Genomic DNA, 21,704 nt, shown 5'->3' with positions numbered 1-21,704 from the left:
TCAAGCCTGATTAAACTTAATGATACCCTGGAGTTCATCCAAGTGCAAATCAACTTAGAGTTCCTTACCATATGTTAGCATGATACAGGTCACCAACTATGTCTCAAGAATCCCACAACTCTTATCTAAACCTACTGGAGGCACTCTCCACTCAAACAAACATTCTATTCATAAATGGCTTTAACTTCCCCTCTATAGGTTGGGAAACATACACTGCCACCAAGGTACAGGTGCAATACTTCTTAGACTTCATTAACACAAATGTCCTTGTTCAGTTAGCGGGCACTTCAACCAGAGGTTCAAACATTCTAAACCTTGTTCTCACCAATATGGGAGAGTGCTGGACCCCCACATCCTCACTGGTGAGGTCGGATCACAAAGCTATCTCATTTGAAATAAAAAATCAACTTGGAAAACCCAGCAAAACCTGTTATACCTAGAAATTATTCTAAAGCAAACTACATCCTATTAAGCGACAGTAGTCAAAATTCAATGTCCCACCAACCCAGAGTTCACAACAGCCTATGCAGAATTATTTACAGAAACATTGTACAAACCTACTGTTAATCATTAGCGGACCGAGTTCTGCTGTGGCGACTCCTAACCGGGAAAAGCCGAAAGAAGAACAACATTGTACAAACATGTTAATGGCTGCAAAGAGGCTCTTGTACCTACTAGAAGCCCAAAACAAACCTCATTGGTGGAATCCTAATTTTAACAGGGTGTATAACAAAGGAAAAAGGCATGGACAAAATCAGCTCAGTAATAAACCTAATCAGAAAACTAAGAGGACTAACTAAATTCAACAAGGCCAATTACGCAGGTCAAGACAGCTTCCTCCAAAATATCCTTAGTTGCCACCCCTTAGAAATCCTGTTGAAGTGGCAGTAGCCCTAGTGGAATGAGGCCTAATCCCAGCTGGAATCTCCTTGCCATGATGGGAATAACAAAATGCAATGCAAAACCCAATCCACCTAGAAATAGTTTGTTTTGACACAGGCTTGCCCTGAACTCAAAGCAAAAGAAACAAACAACTGCTGAGACTGCCTAAAATCCTTAGTCCTGCTTAAATAATAACGCAATTGCCTGTGTACATCTAAAGTGTGCAAAATCTTTTCCCCTTTATTTTGGGGGTCTGCATAAAAAGTAGGCAAATGAATAGTTTGGTTTAAAGCCACACTAGAAACCACCTTAGGCATAAAGGAAGGATTAGTAGTAATGATACCCTATCCTTATGGAAAATCAAAAGGGCTCTACTGCCATAAGGGCCTGCAACTCAGACACCCTTCTTGCAGAAGTAATAGCCAACAGAAAAGCAGTCTTCCATGACAAGTATTTCAATTCAGCAGTAGCTGCAGGCTCAAAAGGTTGTAGAGTAAGTTTTCCAACACAAAATTGAGATCCCAAGCAGGAGTAGGAGCTCTCGTGGGGTCTTATATTCTTTGCCCCTCTAAGAAACTGCTTGAACAAAGGATGCGAAAACAATGGTGGGTCACAATCATAGTGAGCTGAAATTGCTGCAGCATGAATCTTAATGGAAGAGAAGGACAAACCTTTGTCCAATAACTCAGTAAGATATTGAAGAGCCACACTCAAATTAGGCTCAGAAATCTCCAAATTCTTTGCTGTACTCCAAAATAAAAATCTCTTCCATTTTCTCATACACTTTCCTTGTACTAGGTCTTCTAGCTTCCATAATCACATTTAAAACTTGTTGAGGAAGTTGAGACCTGCTGTGTTTCAACACAGAATATGCCAGGCTGTTAGATGAAGAGAGTGGAGCTTGACATTGAGCAGATGACCGTCCTTCTGAGATAACAGATGTGGAATCAAAGGTAAAGGCCATGGAGGCTTCCTTACCAGACTCCTTAGTAGTGGGTACCAGTGTTGCCGAGGCCAATCTGGAGCTATTAAAATCATCCTTGGCTTGTCTTGTCTGACCTTTTAAGAGCACCTTTGGAAGAAGAGGCAGAGGTGGAAAGGCATACACATGAAGATTTTTCCAACTGAAAGAAAGAGCATCCACTTTCCAAGCTGTGTGATGAAACCCCTTTGTGCAAAACTTTGGCAGCTGGTGGTTTAGTGGAGAAGCGAACAGATCTATGTCTGGAGTTCCCCAGGACACTGTCAATTTCTGAAATACATGAAGATCCAGTTTCCACTTGTGGGGATCCATGATTTGTCTGCTTAACACATCTGCTAAGGAGTTCTGTGCTCCCGGCAGAAACCTTGCCTGAAGAGTTAGTTGCAAGCTGAGCGCAGTCTCCCATAAAATCATTGCTTGCCTGCAGAGAGGATAAGAATGTGTTCCCCCCTTGTTTGTTGATGTACCACATGACAGTTGTGTTGTCTGTTAGAATCAACACCTGCCCTGGAAGAAGTAACTCCTTGAAAGCCATTAATGCAAACTGGACTGCTAACATCTCCTTCATGTTGATATGTAGATGCTGTAGTCTGGCAGGCCACTTGTCTTGTATCCACTTTCCATTTAGATGAGCTCCCCAAGCAATGTCTGAGGCATCTGTCGTTAAAATCTGACTCGCCTCTGGCCGGGTCACAGAGAGTCCCTTGTTTAGGTGACATTCCTGAGCCACCACAAAATTCTTTTGAAGGCCAAGGTATTATTTGAATGACAGTGTCCAAATCCTGGCAGTGCTGTGTCCTGACACGAGATGCCATTGCAGCTTCCTCATATGCAGTTTGGCATTGGGAAGCACCAGAATCTAAAGATGCGCGAACCTAATGCTTGAAGGACATCGCCTTGCAGTCCAGCATACGGACTGATAGAGATAGCTGATGGAAGTAAAGGGATAGACTCTTTTGTTTTGTCGAGTTAAAAGGCCATCTGGGCTCGCTGTATTCAGTCCTCACCCAGAAGCACATGTCTTGTGAGGAAGGTGCCTAGTTGGACTTTATTTCCATTCTGGGAGCTACCCTAGGCATCTTAGCACTGCTATAACATATTCCAGATGCTGTAGAGGTCTTCAGCACTGTGAGCCAGAGATCAGGCAGTAGGTCAAGTAAGGATAGATTTGAATTCCTTTTAGCCTGAAGTAAGCTATCACTGGAGCCAGAACCTTTGTGAATACTCTGGGCGCCAGTAAGATATAAGCAGGGCAATGCAGAGAACTGATAATGAGAATTTCCAGCTTCAGCAGCAGATACTTCCTGCAACAGTCTTATAGGCACATGGTAAGCACCAGCGGTCTAAAGTTACCATCCAGTTATCTTTGCCCAGCAGGGTAAAAGCTGTTTAATAGCGTCAACATCTTGAACTTGGGAATGTCCAGATAAGTGTTGAGGATAGATAAATCCAAAATTGGTCTCCACGTGTTCCCCTTCTTTGGTACTAGGAACAGGCGAGAATAAAATCCTAGGCCCCTTTCTGATACAGGGACTGGCTGAATGGCCCCTATTTGGAGTAACAGAGAAATTTGCTTGTGAGCCTCTTTCTTTGTGGAGGAGGAACGTCTGGCATGCCTTTGAAAGGGGCAATGTATGGAAATAAAACCTGTAACCGTGGTGAATGATATCCAACACCCATCTGTCTTGAGTAATTAAATCCCAATTTTCTTTGAAAAGAGACAGTCTTCCTCCCAAAGGAGCTGCCAGACAAGAATCTACTGGCAGCTGAAAAGGCAGGTCATTGGGTCTGTTTACGAAAGGACTGACCCCTGCCCTCACCAGAAGTCTGAGCAGGTGAACTCCTGTTCTAGGCCTAAAAGAACCTTGAGCTCTGCCCCTACCACGTCTAGACCTACCCCTAGACTGGGAATCATAAGCAGGATATGTCCATCCCTTAGTAGGCCAATTTCTACTAAACTTGGGCTGCACCTGCAAAAAATCTTTAACAGTTTGCATAGACTTAGCTTTGTCCTCCATTTTCTTTAAAACTGCTTCCACAGGCGAACCAAACAACACATCAGACTGTAAAGGAGCATCCAAAATCCTTGTCTCATGTTCACTGACAACCTTTTAATCCTTAAAGAAACCAACACAGTATGCGAGAAATGTACATAAATATTTCCTTGGAGGCAAAAATCTCGCATACAAACAAGGTTGTCAAGAACACACACACTACATCCACCACACATATTGGCAACATACATGGACCATCTTAAGCTGAGGCACTAAAACCAATCTCCTCAAACCTCAAAGACTGTCTAAGCCTACAAACAACAATGTCTATCCACAAAAATCTTTAAATCATATACCAAAAGCAACACCAAACACTGCACATCTGCCTAGATCCAATGGATCATCAAAAACAAAGCCCATAAGGCAGGAAAACAACTTACCCAGGACTCTTGTCATACAGGACTCCATTGTATTACACACACATGGTCCACTTACCAGACTGGACAAGCAGAAGATCACAGTTAGGTGCTTATCTGGAGCCAGGATCCTCCAAGACAGAATCACACACACACACACACACACACACACACACACACACACACACACACACACACACACACACACACACAGACACAGAGGCGCACACACACACACACACAGAGGCGCACACACACACACAGAGGCGCACACACACACACAGAGGCGCACACACACACACAGAGGCGCACACACACACACACACACACACACACACACACAGACACACAAACACAGACAGAGACACACACAGACACACAGTCACTGCACCACAGGTACCAGCATGATTCTAGCATAGTCCATGTGGGTGTAAATGACCCGAGACACATCTCCTTGGATTATATGAAAAGAGACATTATGGACCTCTGAATATGTGTCTCAGACTGGTATGTGCCTTGCGTTGAGCAGCATTCTACCTTTTCACAAAGGATGATGCCCCAGTATGAACAAAAAAATGACTAAATAACAATTGTTTTTTTTTCTGATGTCAGTCCAGTAGGACAGTAGGATTCAATATCTGCCCCCCCCACCACCACCACCACCACACAAGGCTTCTGGATTTTTGTTAAAATTTTATTCACCTCATTAGAGCTTTTTTAAGCAATGCAAAAGTGATGCACCTGCAGACATAGCAAATAAAACCCAAAGGAACTAAAGGTGTTACTGCTTGGTTCTAGGAACCTTAACAAGAAACTCCACACCCCACAAACTCTCCTCACTCTGAAGGATATAGACATCCATGCCATTACCAAGACATGGTTTAGAGAACAGCAGAACATACTCCGGCAGTGCACACATTCAGACTATCAGTTGCACAGACAGGGACTAAAGGTTGAGGTGTCTCAGTCTACATTAGCAACAGGTACACCTCAAGCCTGATTAAACTTAATGATACCCTGGAGTTCATCCAAGTGCAAATCAACTTAGAGTTCCTTACCATATGTTAGCATGATACAGGTCACCAACTATGTCTCAAGAATCCCACAACTCTTATCTAAACCTACTGGAGGCACTCTCCACTCAAACAAACATTCTATTCATAAATGGCTTTAACTTCCCCTCTATAGGTTGGGAAACATACACTGCCACCAAGGTACAGGTGCAATACTTCTTAGACTTCATTAACACAAATGTCCTTGTTCAGTTAGCGGGCACTTCAACCAGAGGTTCAAACATTCTAAACCTTGTTCTCACCAATATGGGAGAGTGCTGGACCCCCACATCCTCACTGGTGAGGTCGGATCACAAAGCTATCTCATTTGAAATAAAAAATCAACTTGGAAAACCCAGCAAAACCTGTTATACCTAGAAATTATTCTAAAGCAAACTACATCCTATTAAGCGACAGTAGTCAAAATTCAATGTCCCACCAACCCAGAGTTCACAACAGCCTATGCAGAATTATTTACAGAAACATTGTACAAACCTACTGCCAATCATTAGCGGACCGGAGTTCTGCTGTGGCGACTCCTAACCGGGAAAAGCCGAAAGAAGAACAACATTGTACAAACATGTTAATGGCTGCAAAGAGGCTCTTGTACCTACTAGAAGCCCAAAACAAACCTCATTGGTGGAATCCTAATTTTAACAGGGTGTATAACAAAAGGAAAAAAGGCATGGACAAAATCAGCTCAGTAATAAACCTAATCAGAAAACGAAGAGGACTAACTAAATTCAACAAGGCCAATTACGAGGTCAAGACAGCTTCTCAGGCTAAAGACAACCACAAGACCTTCTACAGCTATGTCCAAAACCTCAAGGATAACATGCAACAGTGTGCTGAAATGGTAGTAAATGGTTCCACCTTCACTGAGCAGTGACATAGCAAATCTGCTGGCCAAAAAATTCAGCTCAAACTTTACCCACCCACTCCCCACCCTCTGTCACCAATCATGAAATCCCTACCAGTGTAACCCCCACCCAAGTGTCAGTGGGGAGCAGATCATAGCAGTGATAAAGCCTCCGTGCAGCCCAACAATAAAGCCTCAGCGGCTTCCAACAACATCCCAGGTTGCCTCCTAAATAGCCTGAAACATATCCTGTCAGGACCACTTGAGACACTTTTTAACTACAGCCTCAAAACATGTTACGTACTAGGCAAATGGAGAACTGCAGTAGTTATCCCTCTTCACAAGGGCGGACTATCAACCATCCCCTGAAACTACATACCCATTAGTCTGACTAATCTAATATGCAAAGCAATGGAATTAATTATCATTTAAATGATCAACAAAGATGTTGGCAACCTAGACATACTGGAACCATCACAGCTTAATTATGTCAAAGAAAGGTCCATGCCTTCTTAACCTGGTAGACTTCCTTGAGAAGATAATCAAGACAAGGGATGAAGGGAAAACAGTGCGCACCACCTAATTAGACCTAGCTAAGGCATTTGACATAATACCCCAAGTCAGGTATTGTGGACAAACTCACTGAACTAGGCATAAAATCCCTACACAACCTGTTGGATTGTCAGATGGCTCAGAGAAAGGACCCAATAAATCGGGACAGGCGAGACCACCTCCAATAAGAGGGAGGTTATCAGTGGAGTAACACAAGGCTCCCTGCTGGGCCCTCTACTGTTTCACTTCTACTTCTTGGAGGTCAAGGGCCTCTGGCTCAAAAAGTTTGCATATGACTATAAATCAGGAGCCATCATGAATTCCCCAGTGACACTAACACCCTGCAAAATGGTCTAAAACAGACAGATAACTGGTGCCAAAGCCACAGATTAAAACTCAATGCAGCAAAAACCTCAATAAGTGCATTATAGTGCCTTTTGGGAAAATGCCTAACCACACAATTTACTCCATTTATAAGATACCCCCTAAGAACTGACCCGCTACTTGGAGATCTGGGAACATATGCAGACAGTAACTTGGCCTTTGACCAACATGTAGCCAAGGTAGTAAGAAAATCATTATATGCCATCTAACATGTAAGTAAAGGTACGTCACCTAGGTCCAAGGAAGTTGTAGTAGTGCTCTGTACTTTATGTCTGTACTTATCAGACACATTATGGGGTACAATACCCCCTTCGGCATGTACCTGACTAGGCATATGCTACAACTGGAATGTCCACAGGTTCCTCACCAAGAGAATCCATGATTTTAATACACTGTTCTATACAGACTGCCTTAGAGCCCTGTCTTTATAATCAGTCTCCTACAGGTTGTTGAGAGGCGGTCTGTGCTTGGCATATAAAGCATGCTTAGATCCAGCTCTGATGGAGCTTTTGCACAACTGCAAAATGAGCAGCACCAAAAGCACAAGATCCAGGGATTTGAACTTTTGTTTGTGACATAAATAGAACATGCTGGTGAGATAGATATGCAACTCAAATGATCCCCATGCTCTAGAATAGGCTCCACATCCATGTGAAGCAGAGTCCATCCCTAACCCTGTTCAAACGCAACCTTGACCATTGGACGGGAAATCACAAATGCATCCCTGGGCAGTACGCATGTCTCTTACAGACGGGGGCTGAGAGTAAACATTCTCTAACGAACACTGGATGGGTAATCATAAATTCATCCCCAGGCTGGCCCCCAAGTCTGTTATAGACTGAGGCCAACAATAAACACTCCCTAACTAACATACCCCCAGAATCCCACACAAAACTTTTTAGCAACTTCCTAACTGCGACTGGGTTGGGTTCCGTGGCTAGGTTTATAAAGGCCCCGGTGGTCAATAGCCTAGTCTACACCTATGAACTTATGAACTACATTGGCTGTCTCAAAAGTGCCTCCCCCCAACATTCTTTTGATTTTTAACTGTAGGTTTCAAGAAGTCTGACAAGTAACTTGCTGAGAACTGGGAAGACAGAGATGGACTGGAATCAGGTGCACAGTCTGGAGATGCAGATCTTGGCACTGCGCCAAACAAAGGCAGACTTTTCTTTTTTAAGAATAAAAATTAGGGAAAAAGGTGTTTTCAACTGTCCCCAATTTTGACTCAAATTTTAGTTTCTTATCTCAATCTGTCCTAAAAGTGGTAACTTTCTAGAAAAAAATGTGATTAATTACAATTATCAGATAATGACAATAATTAGAGTTATAAAGTTTTTATTTCAGAAAATGCATAATAATTTGCATTCTCCTATTATTTCAAAGTCTCAGGTTAAAAGTATTAATATCTTAAAAGTGTCCCTGATTATTTCTGGATTTGTCCCTGATTTATTGAGAACTAGGAGTGTTACATGGGTTAAAAAAAAATCAGGGAAGTGGAACAAGGAGACAGTGTAACTAAGGGGGTGGTTTGAAGATTCGGCATGAAAAATTCTTAGGAGTGGCAAGCACTTGTAATATTCACAGTAAGTCAGAGTCTTTGGGTTGGTCTTTTGTTGCTCAGTGAATTATAGTAGCCTGGAGTTTTAGGGTTGGATCTTACTGGCTCTGCCATTTATGGACTACTGCATCTGGAGCTGTCTTGCTTGGCTGAAAAAAAGAGGCCTGCTTATTGCAGAAGAAAGTCAGTTTGTGATAATGTATGCCTTTTTGGTTGAGAAAAATTGACCTAACTCTTCCAGCTTGGGAAACATTTGTTTTCCGTCGGTCAAAGACATCATCCCAGAGTCTCTGGAGGAAAAGGGAATTCTGTTATCACACACTCAATTTGCCCATTTCCCCAGGCCAGCTGCAGTTGGGAGGAAAGGAAGAGAATACATTTTAAACCAGGTAATTAGCAAAGACAACTATTTAACAGAAATACACAGATATCAAATTTGTAATACAACACATCAGGAAAATAAAAACGGAAACCAACAAGCAGTCTTAAAACAGAACAAAATATAAGCAAAACATAATCCATGCCACTGCCTATTGTAAGCGGCAATGGAACCCCTCTCAGTACAAGTCCTTTAACTAAAATCAGCATCAGTTTGACAGAGGGGTCCTATTATGCCCAAGTAAGAACCATAGCTTTCCAGCATATTACTATGTCAACTAACTCTGAGGCAGTAGTTCTAATGTATTATACATAACAAGGTTTTCTGTTTTGCACTATTTGGCAATTTGCTCCTTGCACTTCTAGAAGGTTCCCTACTGAACAGCAAAGCACTTACTATTCTACTACTGCTTACCTGACTTCCCCTGGAATTCCTCCTTCACAAGGCGCATAAAGGTTGTACATATTAAGTCCAGAACGTTGTACAATTTGCAAGACTTCATCGATCTGAGGAGGAAAAATGGTACTTTTAAAAGGTGCCTACAGAAACAAATTACAATCTTTTTAGAGCTGCTGAGCTGGAATTCACTTCAAATATAACTGAAGTCTTCATTAGACACTACAGGGATGGGTGCAAATAAGAGAGGTGCACTGACAAAACACAGCACCACTGGCTGAAAAACGGGAGATGCACAAGTTCCCCGATTTTAAAGTGAGGTAGACTAAGTTACAGCAAGCTACGGTTCGTGAATGACACACTTACTACTGTAGCTTGACATTCACCAAAGTGCATCAGGGGCAGATAAGGCACATAGTAAGTTTGACTAGAACCACTTCTTGTGGTGAGGGAGTTGGGAAGCACTGCCAGTTATATATAGCAAGGTTGCAGACTTCAAACCTCATGCATCTATGTGGGTCAATGAAGGCAAAACAGAAAAACTGAAGAAAACAACTACGGTGCTGGCAGGTCTGTCACTGCTCAGTCATCTGCCTGTACAAGGACTGTGAAAGCAAAGTCCAGCTTAAAAAAAAAAAGCCAAACATTAGAAGTAACTTCTTACAAAATGCAGTCAAACATTAACAATGAATAACACACACTTCTATTATTTTAAAAATAAACGTACAAAATTTAGGATTCCGGATCAAAGGTGGTCTTTCTCCTTAATTTATTCATGGTTTCACATCACCCCCAAGGAAACAATTTAGCACTTAAAATCTAGAATGCAGTCATTATTTTTATTTGACATATGTTTACTGGAAAAATCCAAATGGGATAATATCCCACTTTTAGCAGAGGCTCAGGGAGAAAAGGTCCACACTGTTACAGTTAAATAAAGTCACTACAAATCCAAATATAGAACAACAACCTATTAAGCTAAGTAAAATTTCAGCTCCAGCTCATACAGTGTGAATCTATACATACATACTGCAAATATCTGTACAGATATAACAAGCTGAAAAAGAACATTGCTAATAGACTGTATTTACATTACATTAAACACACTGAGTACACTCTGGAACAGAAATGACTAGATGAATATAGCTTAGGAAAACATATATTTGGTCTTTATCTAAGAAATAGATTTTACTACTTCCCTGTCTCTGTACACTGTTAAAGTACGCTGCTGGGGAAAAGGAGGGCCTCATTCAGCCTGGGGTAGTGCAGGAACATATACAGTTTTTAACAACTACTCTGTCATGCTCAGGGTGTCAGCACCCCATGAAAGGGTACAAAGAAGTCAGGCTGAAAAGCAGAAGAAGAATGACCATCATGGGATTAACAGTAAACACAGCTGCAACCAGACAATATGTTGATGGCATAAAAGCTTTCCACTTCTACAGGGTAAATATGTAGAATTGTAGGCCTTTGTCCCAGTAACATCTAGAGCATAAAAACAGTTTTGTGCAATCTGTCTCAAGAGAATGCAACCAAAGAAGTAGTGGAATGGTGTGATTACAAAGGAAACAATATTCTGGTTAGCTACCAAATATAATGCAACACAACCACATGCACGCACACAAAACAACACAACCACACGCGCGCACACAAAGCAACACAACCACGTGCACGCACACAATGCAATATAACCAAGCATGCACGCACAAAATGCAACACAACCACACGTGCATGCACACAATGCACCACACGACCCCACATGACCCCACACACACACACACACACACACACACACACACACACACACACACACACACAATGCACCAAACGACCACACACGCGTGCGCACAATGCACCACATGACCATACACAAAGCACCACACACAAACAATGCACCATGAGACCACACACACGCAATGCACCATGAGGCCACACACACACAAAGCACAAGACCACACACACACACAAAGCACTACAAGACCACACACAAAGCACTACAAGACCACACACAAAGCACTACAAGACCACACACACACAAAGCACTACAAGACCACACACACACACACAAAGCACCACAAGACCACACACACACAAAGCACCACAAGACCACACACACAAAGCACTACAAGACCACACACACACAAAGCACCACAAGACCACACGCAATGTACCACAAGACCACACACGCACACACACACACACACACACACACAATGCACCACAAGATGACACACATACACAATGCACCACACACACACAAACAATGCACCACACTACCGCACATACACACAATGCACCACACACACACACACACAATGCACTACACACACGATGCACCACATGACCACACATACATGCACACTCAATGCAACACACAGCCACACACACACAATGCAACACACAACCATGCACACACGCAATGCAACACACAACCACACACACAATTTGCAACACACACCAGAAACAGGGAAAACAACCTACAGGAAGGGAAACAGTATATAAAATATATATATATATATTATATATATATATATATATATATATATATATATATATATATATATATATATATATATATATATATATATATATATATATATGGGTCTAGGACTATTCACTGAAAGCACATTTCACTGAAACACATATGACTGCACAATTCACTGAATGCTCAATTCACTGAAACACATTTCACTGAAAGTTATATATGGCCTTTTCCTCACTGTAGTGCGACCCTGGAGTTAGTATATATAGTAAAGGGGGTGCGGGGGTACCACCCCCCACATTAGGGGGATGTGGGGGATAGCCCCCCCCACCTATTTTAAATATTTTGAACTACATACATGGATACTTGCAATTCCAATATATTACTCTTTTCTGAACTTAATATATATCCAAACTATGTGGGGGGCTATGCCCCCACACCCATCCTTACTATATATACTAACTCCAGGGTCACACTACAGTGGTGAAAAGGCCATATATAACTTTCAGTGAATTGGGCTTTCAGTGATTTGTGCATAGTCATTTGACTTTCAGTGAATAATCCTAGACCATTTTATATATATATATATATATATATATATATATATATATATATATATATAATACATATATACAGAGGATATTGTTCCTAAACTCACTGTTACAGTCTGGTAGCGGATAAGAAGCAAGAGTTTGGAGAGCAGTGGTGGATTTAGGCCTTGGTGCAGGGGTGTACACCCCCCCACCTTTTTTTAAAGCCAGTGTTCATGCGGCTTAAAGAAAAAGAAATGCACTGTTCTTCAGCAGAAATTTGTTTGTTTTCATGCTGCAAAACAGCACATTTTTCCATTTCAGTTTTTTTTTTTTTACTTGTGACGACACTCATCAGAGATACAACTGGAGGTTGCAGTCAGGGGATTTACTCTAAATAGATCCTCCAACTGCAGGTCAGTGAAGGCACATTTGGCGACAGGTTCTTGTAGAGAGGATCACACAGAAAAATGTTCTGTATTTCACAGTTACTAGTAGCACTAGCAGAGAAGTGGCTAAGACAAATGGTGCAGAACTGATTTAGTGAAGATCTTGTTGCAGCAATTCGTGAGGGAGAACATCACTGTTCAAAAACCCTGAGGTAATTTTCTTTCCTCAAGTAAGGCTTGCAGAAACTGCAGCTGAGATACGAGTGTACCTAGTTTGGCAGACTACTGTACTTTAACATTTCATGTGTTCTGCTGTTCTCTTTTCAGGCTCAGCATTCATCTTTTAATATCACATTCTATTTTTAAACCACCCTGGCCTTAAAAACAGCTACTTATAAATTGTCCTAGATAAGCATGGTAAAACAGTAAGGCCTGTAATTTTTTAGATAAATATCTTTAAGTGGCATTATATAAATTATATGATTTTTAATACATGGTATGTAGTCATGTATTAGGGTTTAAAATGCTGGTTATACATAAACCAGAAAATGTTTCCGGTTTCACTGTTTTGCAATGTGAGAACAGTAAACTGTGAAAATACAGAGGACTGAAAAGTAAAGTAAATTATGTGCTTTTTCATAAAGTGTTTCAATTATAATTTTGTTTGTAATAAAAAATATTAAGGTCCTTTTTTACACATTGTTTATATCATAATATAATTTACTGTAAGAACTTGAAGCTCTTTACTTTAACTTACAATCATGATTATTTTTACTAAGATATATTACTCAGCCTTTGTTGTTAGAAAATTTCAAGAGTAATGGTTTTGCCAGGCTGGTGGCACACCCACATCGTTTATATGTTTGGGCACCAGAATCTGTGTAATGCAAAGTAACTGTTTTGCTATAACCTAGAAAACTCTGGTCAGCAGTTCCAAAAGCTTTAAAAGACACTTCCACCATCTAGTTTAGTTTAGTTTGCCTCATCCCAGAGTTAGATTTTTTCTCCTAATAGTCCTTGGGATTCAGAAAGAGTTGGCATGAGTGGTAATCCTTACCATGAGTGGTTGGCTTCTCATGGTAATCCTTTCCACTTCAGGGACTGCCAATCATACTGATTCTCCACAAGTGGAAGCTGCCATGCAGATATCGGCCCAGCTAGCTATGATGCATAATAATGAGGTAATTTGGGGGAACAGCTAATGCTGTCCCCTGGAAATTCCTGCAGCTACCAATATATGCTGCTAATTCAGAGACTCACTTGCTGCTATGTAAATTACCACAGTCAGACAAATATACTGACTTGACCAATGACAGTAATCACTCATTAAAGACAGTGGAAGAAGACAGTGCAGATGAGTTCAGTGCAGACATAGGGTGTGTGTGTGTGCGTGCGTGAGTGTGCTTGTGCATGTGTGTGTCTGTCTAATAGTATGCATACAAGTTTTTACAGGTGTGTGTGTGTGTGTGTGTGTGTGTGTGTGTGTGTGTGTGTATCTGTGCAATGGCCTGTGTGTGTGTATATATATCTGTGTGTTTGTGGATGTTTGTCCCAACATGACGCCACCAGAGCATAAACGGATTTCAGCATGCAAATTAGTAAATAACAAAAGATCATTTTCATTGCAGAAAAAGTCTTCTCTGAATCACATTTTGATGGATCATGTAAACTGACCTACCTGTGGCATGAAATTTACGAGACTCCAAGGCTGCTCTCTAAATCCCAAGGCATGTCTTCTGATGTAGTTTAGTGTCTAGAAACCTTTCAGTACTTTCTCTCTTTCAGTTCTGTTTTCTCCTGCAACATATCATGAAGTTTCCAGCTTTTTTCCCTATTTTGATTTCACATTGTTTTATAAAGTAATTTGTTACAGCCTGCATGACATAGTGATAGCACTCTTTTCATGTTTTCTTTTACCGTTAGTCACTACCCAGTTATAAATCCTGAAATTGTGTCTTGCTGGGGTCAGTAAAGTGCAATAATACATACACAACAGCTAAAATAAACTTTTTTTTCTATACAGTTAGTTCAACAATTCTTTGTCTGAATCTCGGGATCAGTTGTACTACAGACTGGCAAGGACATTCATTTCAATGAAGTGCCAGTGTTATCCATGCAGTTGTAGAACATTAAGGGTAGTGGGAAGTAAACTGCTTGAATCACTCATAGGTCACTGAGCAGAGGTGCTAGACTGAACATTTAAGATAGTGTAGGGGATTTTATACATCCTTGCTAAGAAAGGCAGCTTTGAGTGCATACCATAAACTTCGAATTTTAACTAAACAAAATGTAAATGTAGAATGAAACCATCTAATTTAGATATTTTAACTAAATAACATTTAAATGTATAACAAATGTTTTTAACTGTTTATAATTAGTCCTTTTAGAGCAATTCAGCTAAAATGAAATGCCAGCACTGTTTCCAGAGACAGCCAAAGAACCACATGACTTATAACATTGTTATTATTAAGGAAACAGTAATAAATCTCCTAATGCATCCAGGCTTTATCTTATTATGAAGCACTAAATGCTTTATGGGACTAAGACAGAGACTGAAGAATATCACATTAGTATAGCAGCCACATAAAATTATTACTTCTAATGGTAAACTGCAAAATAATAATGCTCAGATAAATACTGTCATTTGTGCAGAAAATTAAGATGTGGTGAGTATTTACTTTGAAATTTTAAGTAGAACTGTCCTTTAATAAAAAAAAAAAATAATCATAATAATAATAATCTCAGCTAAATTGAACTGGTAACACTAGCTGGCATAATGGTTAAGGTCTTCACCTTTCATGCACAAGGTTTGATTCTGACCTCTGGCCAGTGCCTGTTTGGAGTTCACATGTCTTCAATGCACCTCTGTGGGGTTCCTCTCACACAAAAACATCCTAAGGGTTTCCACCTTCCATCTCAAACTCACCCGAGAATGGAGTTGTAGGCAGCAGCACAGACTCAAGATGGTGTCTTGCAAGGGGAAGAGTTACACAGACCAACTGCTTTGGGCATCTACTGTGGTGCACAGTATCTTCAAGACAGAAGAACATGCCTCACAGACTGTGCGCTGTGGCAGGGTTATCTACTTGATGGTGTAAAAATATGGCTAGAGGTGATTCAGTTGTGTTGACTAATGTCGCCAAATGAGCAAGGGTATTTGCCGGTAATAAGTGGGTTGAGGACCCAGCCTACATCAGAGACCCATGCTAATGGTGACAGGAGTGTATATGATCCTAATGACCAGTGTGTGCCTCCCATAAAACCCAGCAGCCCAGGGTAACTAAGCTGGTGTCCAGTTGCTCAGCATGTGTTACCTGGAATAGCTCTGTTGAGTGAAAGCTGGATGTAAATCTAATCAACTTGCCAAACACGAACTAAGAAATGCTACACTCCATGTAAGTTCAATGAAAATATGGAGCTTGGAAGTGGATGGCATGATGGTAAGGAGGAAGCTGGACATCCTATGTACCCAGGATCCAAGATGGAAGGGCAGAGTAACAATGCCACTTGGCTTGGGATCCAGAATCCACTATTCAGGAGAACAGGCTAGAAATGCTGTGGGAAATAGTGGTGAGGGAGAGGCTTCAGATGACTGCAAGGGATGCCATCAGAATTGGAGACAGACTCATGGCAGACTCCAGCCTAATGACAGGACACACTATTCATAATCTCAGCCTATGCCCCACAGCAAGGGTGTGAAAGTAAGGAGAAGAGTCCATTCAGAGAGCAGATACAGGACCTACTGGATAAAGAAGGACAACATGAACTGGTGCTGATTATGAGTGACCTGAATGCACATATTGGGACACATAGAACAGGATAGGACGACTGCCTGGGTCCACACTGCCTGGGTCCACATGGGGTGAGGCAACAAGAATAAAGGAGAAGAGGCCATTCTAGACTTCAGTCTGGCAAATGGCTTGACTGTAGCCAACACATGGTTCAGAAAGACATACAGTCACAAAATCACAAGAGTGGCCAACATGCAACTCAGGTAGACTTTCTCCTTGTAAGGAAAGAGCACTAGGATAGAATCAGCGATTACAAAATAATCTCCAGTGAAAGAACTGGCTCACAGTATGAACCACTGACTGACACAATCAGCTCGAAGTAGTGGTCAGAGAAGACTCTAATGTCAACAGAGACCAGGCTGAAGACATGAAAGTTGACTGAACAGAAAGCACAACAGTACTCGGGTCTCTAGCATGTCATGAAGAAGAGGAAGTAGGTGGAGTTGAATTCTCTAGCATGTCATGAAGAGGAGGAAGTAGGTGGAGTTGAAGATGAATAGCAGCACCTCAAAACAGCATGTGTGAGGACTATAGAACAGATATGTGGCTGAGCCAGGTATGGAGAGAAGGTACATCAGGAAAATTAGTGGTGGAATGCAGAAGTCCAGGAAGTCATCAAAAGAAAAAAGGAATGTAGGAAAAAGTGGGAAATAGAAAAGAAAGACTACTGGTTGGCTAACAAACACGGTAAGAAAGGAGTTACAATAGCAAAGAACAATACATCACAGGCACTCTGACTTAAAACCTGATACAGTTTTTTTTATGCCATCTATTGAGTCACTTTCCAGGAGCTAGTAAAGACAGAAAGATAAAGAAGACAGTAAGACACCCTTCATAACGGATGCCAGCAATAACCTGCACATCAGTCCACAAGACATTAAAGGCAAACGGAAGGAGTAACAGCAGCTTCTAAACAAACAATCCCCCCACAGAAGTTGTACTGCCCAAGACGCAGACTACAGTGAAAGAAGAGGAAGAGCCCCAACCTAGAAGAAGTATGACTAGCACAAAGGAAAATGAAGTCAGGGACAGCAGTAGGCTTAGATGAGGTCATAACAGATAGGATACAAATGCTGGATGAGATAGGAAAGAAATTGCTCCAGAGAGGTATACCCCAGATGACTGAACAGCAAGCAAACCAGTGTCAGTGTTCAAGAAAAGTACAGTTGTGTACACTTACCATAAATGTTGATGTTTGAGTGTATTCACTGTTGCAGTCATCACACTTGGGTTATCTGCCTGTAGGTAGCCCTCAGTCGGCCCGAATGCCAGAGACTTAGTATTTCTGTGTCAGTTGCTGTCACTCCAGGACTGACGTCAGGTCGTCAGGGGTATAAAATCAGGCAGCCGACACCATTACATCAGTTTTTCTTGCCCCAAATAGGGAACTACCACCACCAGTAAAAAGTAAATACCAATACCAATACCCCTGAAAGGGGTGAGTAATAGACAAACAGGGAGAGAGAGAGAGAGATAAGGGGGCTGGAGGGAGGGAAACCAGGACTGCAACAGTGAATACACTCGAACATCTACGTTTATGGTAAGTGTACACAACTGTACTATCTTCTCCATGTTTCACTGTTGCAGTCATCACACTTGGGTAGATTTCCAAAGCTGAAGAAGGGTGGAGGCAGTCAAGAAGAGTTGGGGCTGGCTAGTATGCCTTGCAGGACTGCTGTTGCAAAACCCGCCCTAGATATGGAAAAGATAGGCAGGTGGTAATGCTTGGTGAAGGTGTGTACAGAACTCCAGGTAGCAGCTTCCAGGATGTCCCTGGTAGGGACTCCCTGAGGAATGCTGTAGAGGTAGAAGTTGCCCTAGTGGAATGTGTTCTGACCTCCTGAGGGGTTGTTTTCTCATGATGCTTGTAGCAGAAATGGATGCAGTGCGCTATCCATTTGGAAATGGTTTGCTTTGAAATGGCCTTGCCCTCTGCCCCTGGTGCAAAGCTGACTAGTAACTGGTTAGATTTCCTGACGGGCTTAGTCCTATCCAGGTAGAACCTGAGCTGTCTGTGCACATCCAAGGAGTTCAGGATCCTTTCTCCTTTATTTTGAGGATTAGGGAAGAAAGTTGGCAAATGGATAGATTGGTTGAGAGCCACACTGGACACCACTTTAGGCATAAAGGAAGGGTTAGTCCTGAAGGAAACCCTGTCAGCATGGAAAATAATGAAGGGTTCCACAGCCATAAGTGCTTGTAGCTCAAACACTCTTCTAGCTGAAGTGATGGCCAGAAGCAAGGCTGTTTTCCAAGAGAGGAATTTTAACTCTGCTGATGCTGCAGGCTCAAATGGGGGTAGCGTGAGCTTTTCCAGTACAATGTTAAGGTCCCAGGGAGGGGTGGGTGCTCTCCTTGGCGGCCTTAAGTTGTTTGCCCCTTTCAGGAACTGTTTGATAAGAGGGTGAGAGAAGAGAGGTGGCTCAGTGTTGTAATGAGCCGAAATGGCAGAGGCATGGATCTTAATGGAGGAGAAGGATAGGCCTCTCTGGTGTGGATCTGCTAAGTAATACTCTTGGCCTTATAAACTTGGTGATTTTAGACAGAACTGAAGATGCGAAAGAAGTCATCAGTTTGTGTCAAACATCTTTAGTGCGAAGAACTTCCTCAGAAGTCGGTGCCTGCTCAGCGGCTCCGGACCCATCCAAGGTAGAGACATCTGCAGGTTCCATAGTTGAAGAAGAGTCTCGCAGCATACCGGACTCCGAATGGGTCTTGGTAGAGGCCTGCAAATCCATTGAAGTGGGCATCGGGACTGTGTAAGCGCCTCACTAAGTACCGGTGAACTGGCGACTAGTTTAACGGAAGCATCGTCGACAGCTTTGGACCTGTGCGGTCTGTCTCTGTCTTTATCCTTACAGTTTTTCAGAATATCGGTAGTCGGATGGCTTACTGAAGCCATTTTGGAATACATACATCGAGAACTAAAGTATTTAGCGACAATAAGGGCCCAACGATGAATGATTCGGGCGTTGAAACAAGACACAAAACCGACAGTGAGGTACATCATGGTCTGCACCTAAACAAGTGGCGCAGTAAGAATGAAAATCTCGGCGTGGCATTTGCTTTCCACAGGCAAGACAATTGTTAACTTTTTCTGACCGGTTAGAGCAAGAAAAAAGGATCCCTAATGGGGTATTTAGCTTTAGAAGACTTCAGGATGATTCAATTCGTAAATGAAAAACTCAGGTAGTGGCCGACCGGCACTCATGCGAACTGCTTCTGCTTCAGGCTCCTCTACAAGAAAGACTGATGTAATGGCGTTGGCTGCCTGTTTTTATACCTCTGACGACCTAACGTCAGTCCTGGAGTGACAGCAACCGGCATAGAAATACAAAGCCTCTGGTATTCGGGCCGACTGAGGGCTACCTGCAGGCAGATAACCCAAGTGTGATGACTGCAAAAGTGAAACACGAAAAACACGCACAGTTGTGTACACACCATAAATGTAGATGTTAAAGTGTATTCACTGTTGCAGTCATCACCTGTGGGTTACCCCTGCCGTGGTAGCCCTCAGCCGGTCCGGAAAATAGAGTCAATGTTTTTCTGCGTCGGTTGTTGTTGCTTGCTGGCTGACGTCAGGTCATCAGTGCTATAAAGGAAGACAGCTGATGCAATTACATCAGGTGTTCTTGCCCTAACCAGTCAGAGGCCCAAGTAAACATGGTAAAGTGGCCCTGGTGGCTAAAAGCCACCATTAGAAACTTGTGTCTTCCTAAAGAAAGGGAGAAGATATAAGGGGGAAGGAGGATGGGAAACCAGGACTACAACAGTGAATACACTCGAACATCTACATTTATGGTAAGTCTACAAAACTGTACTATGTTCTTCGTGTCTCACTGTTGCAGTCATCAGCTGTGGGAGGATTCCCAAAGCTGAGGAGGGGGGTAAGATTAGTAAGAGACCTAGGAATGGGTCAGTATGCCCTGCAAAACTGCAGAGGCAAACCCTGCCCAAGCCTTAGAAAATAGAGGTAGGTGGTAAATGCTTGGTAAAGGTATGCGCAGAAGTCCAGCTGGCAGCTTCCAGGATACCCTTGGTGGGAACTCCTCTGAGGAATGCTGTGGAAGTGGAGGCTGCCCTAGTGGAATGGGTTCGAACAGACTTGGGGGGGCAGGGGTTCCCATGCAAACTGTAGTAAAAATGGATACATTGAGATATCCATTTGGAAATGGTTTATTTGGAAATGGGCTTCCCCTCTGCCCCTGGGGCAAAGCTGACAAGTAGTTGGTCCATTTTCCTGAAGGGTTTAGTACAGTCCAGATAGTATCTGAGCTGCCTGTGCACGTCTAGTGAGTGCAGAATATTTTCCCCCTTGTTTTGAGGGTTAGGAAAGAAGGTGGGTAGATGTATGGCCTGGTTGATAGTTGCATTAGATACCACCTTGGGCATAAAGGAGGGGTTAGTCCTCGGGGAGACCCTGTTTGCATGGAAGATGATGAAGGGCTCAATGGCCATCAGTGCCTGATGTTCTGAGACCTTTCTGGCTGAGGTAACAGCTAGGAGAAAAGCAGTCTTCCAGGAGAGGTATCTTAGTTCTGCTGAAGCAGCAGGTTCGAAGGATGGTAAAGTTAGTTTTTCCAAAACATAATTCAGTCCCAGGCTGGAGTGGGTGGCTTTCTGGGAGGTCTGATATTAGAAGCCCCTCAGAGGAACTGTTTAATCAAAGGATGGGAAAACAGGGGCTGTTCTGTATCAAAATGAGCTTAAATGGCTGAGGCATGTATTTTAACAGAGGAGAAGGAGAGGCCATTATTAAGTAGCTCCGCTAGGCAGTCCAGGATAAGAGAGATGGAAGGTTGTGAGGTATTGCCCCCTCTGGACTGGCTCCAGGAACAGAATCTTTTCCATTTTCCTGCATATGATTTTTCTGATGCTGGGCCTTCTGGCCTTTGTGATAATGTCTAGGACCTGTTGTCTGCTTGACAGGGGCCCCTTGTTTGCTTTTAGAGTATTAGCCATGCTGATAGGTTTAGAGTCTGCAAGGGGTGCAGCACCCCCCCCCACACACACACGAGTTAAGAGGTCTGAGATCAGGGGAATCTGCCTGGGAGG

At 42.4% G+C, this 21,704-nt stretch overlaps 1 protein-coding gene across 2 annotated transcripts in view; it reads right to left on the bottom strand.

The window, feature by feature from the left end:
- The window catches only part of CTSA (cathepsin A), a 580,280-nt gene that overhangs the window by 201,395 nt on the left and 357,181 nt on the right, over positions 1–21,704 (bottom strand). For both annotated transcript variants that reach the window (XM_044090224.1, XM_044090225.1), the window contains exon 9: positions 9,476–9,567. In XM_044090224.1, coding sequence (XP_043946159.1) covers positions 9,476–9,567 — 92 coding nt within the window. The remainder of the gene's footprint in view (positions 1–9,475; positions 9,568–21,704) is intronic.

The sequence above is a fragment of the Protopterus annectens genome, chromosome 12.part0 (genome assembly GCF_019279795.1).
Source record: "Protopterus annectens isolate FY-2018-M chromosome 12.part0, PAN1.0, whole genome shotgun sequence".
Lineage (NCBI taxonomy): Eukaryota > Metazoa > Chordata > Ceratodontiformes > Protopteridae > Protopterus > Protopterus annectens.
This window is presented reverse-complemented; position numbering and strand designations above follow the sequence as displayed.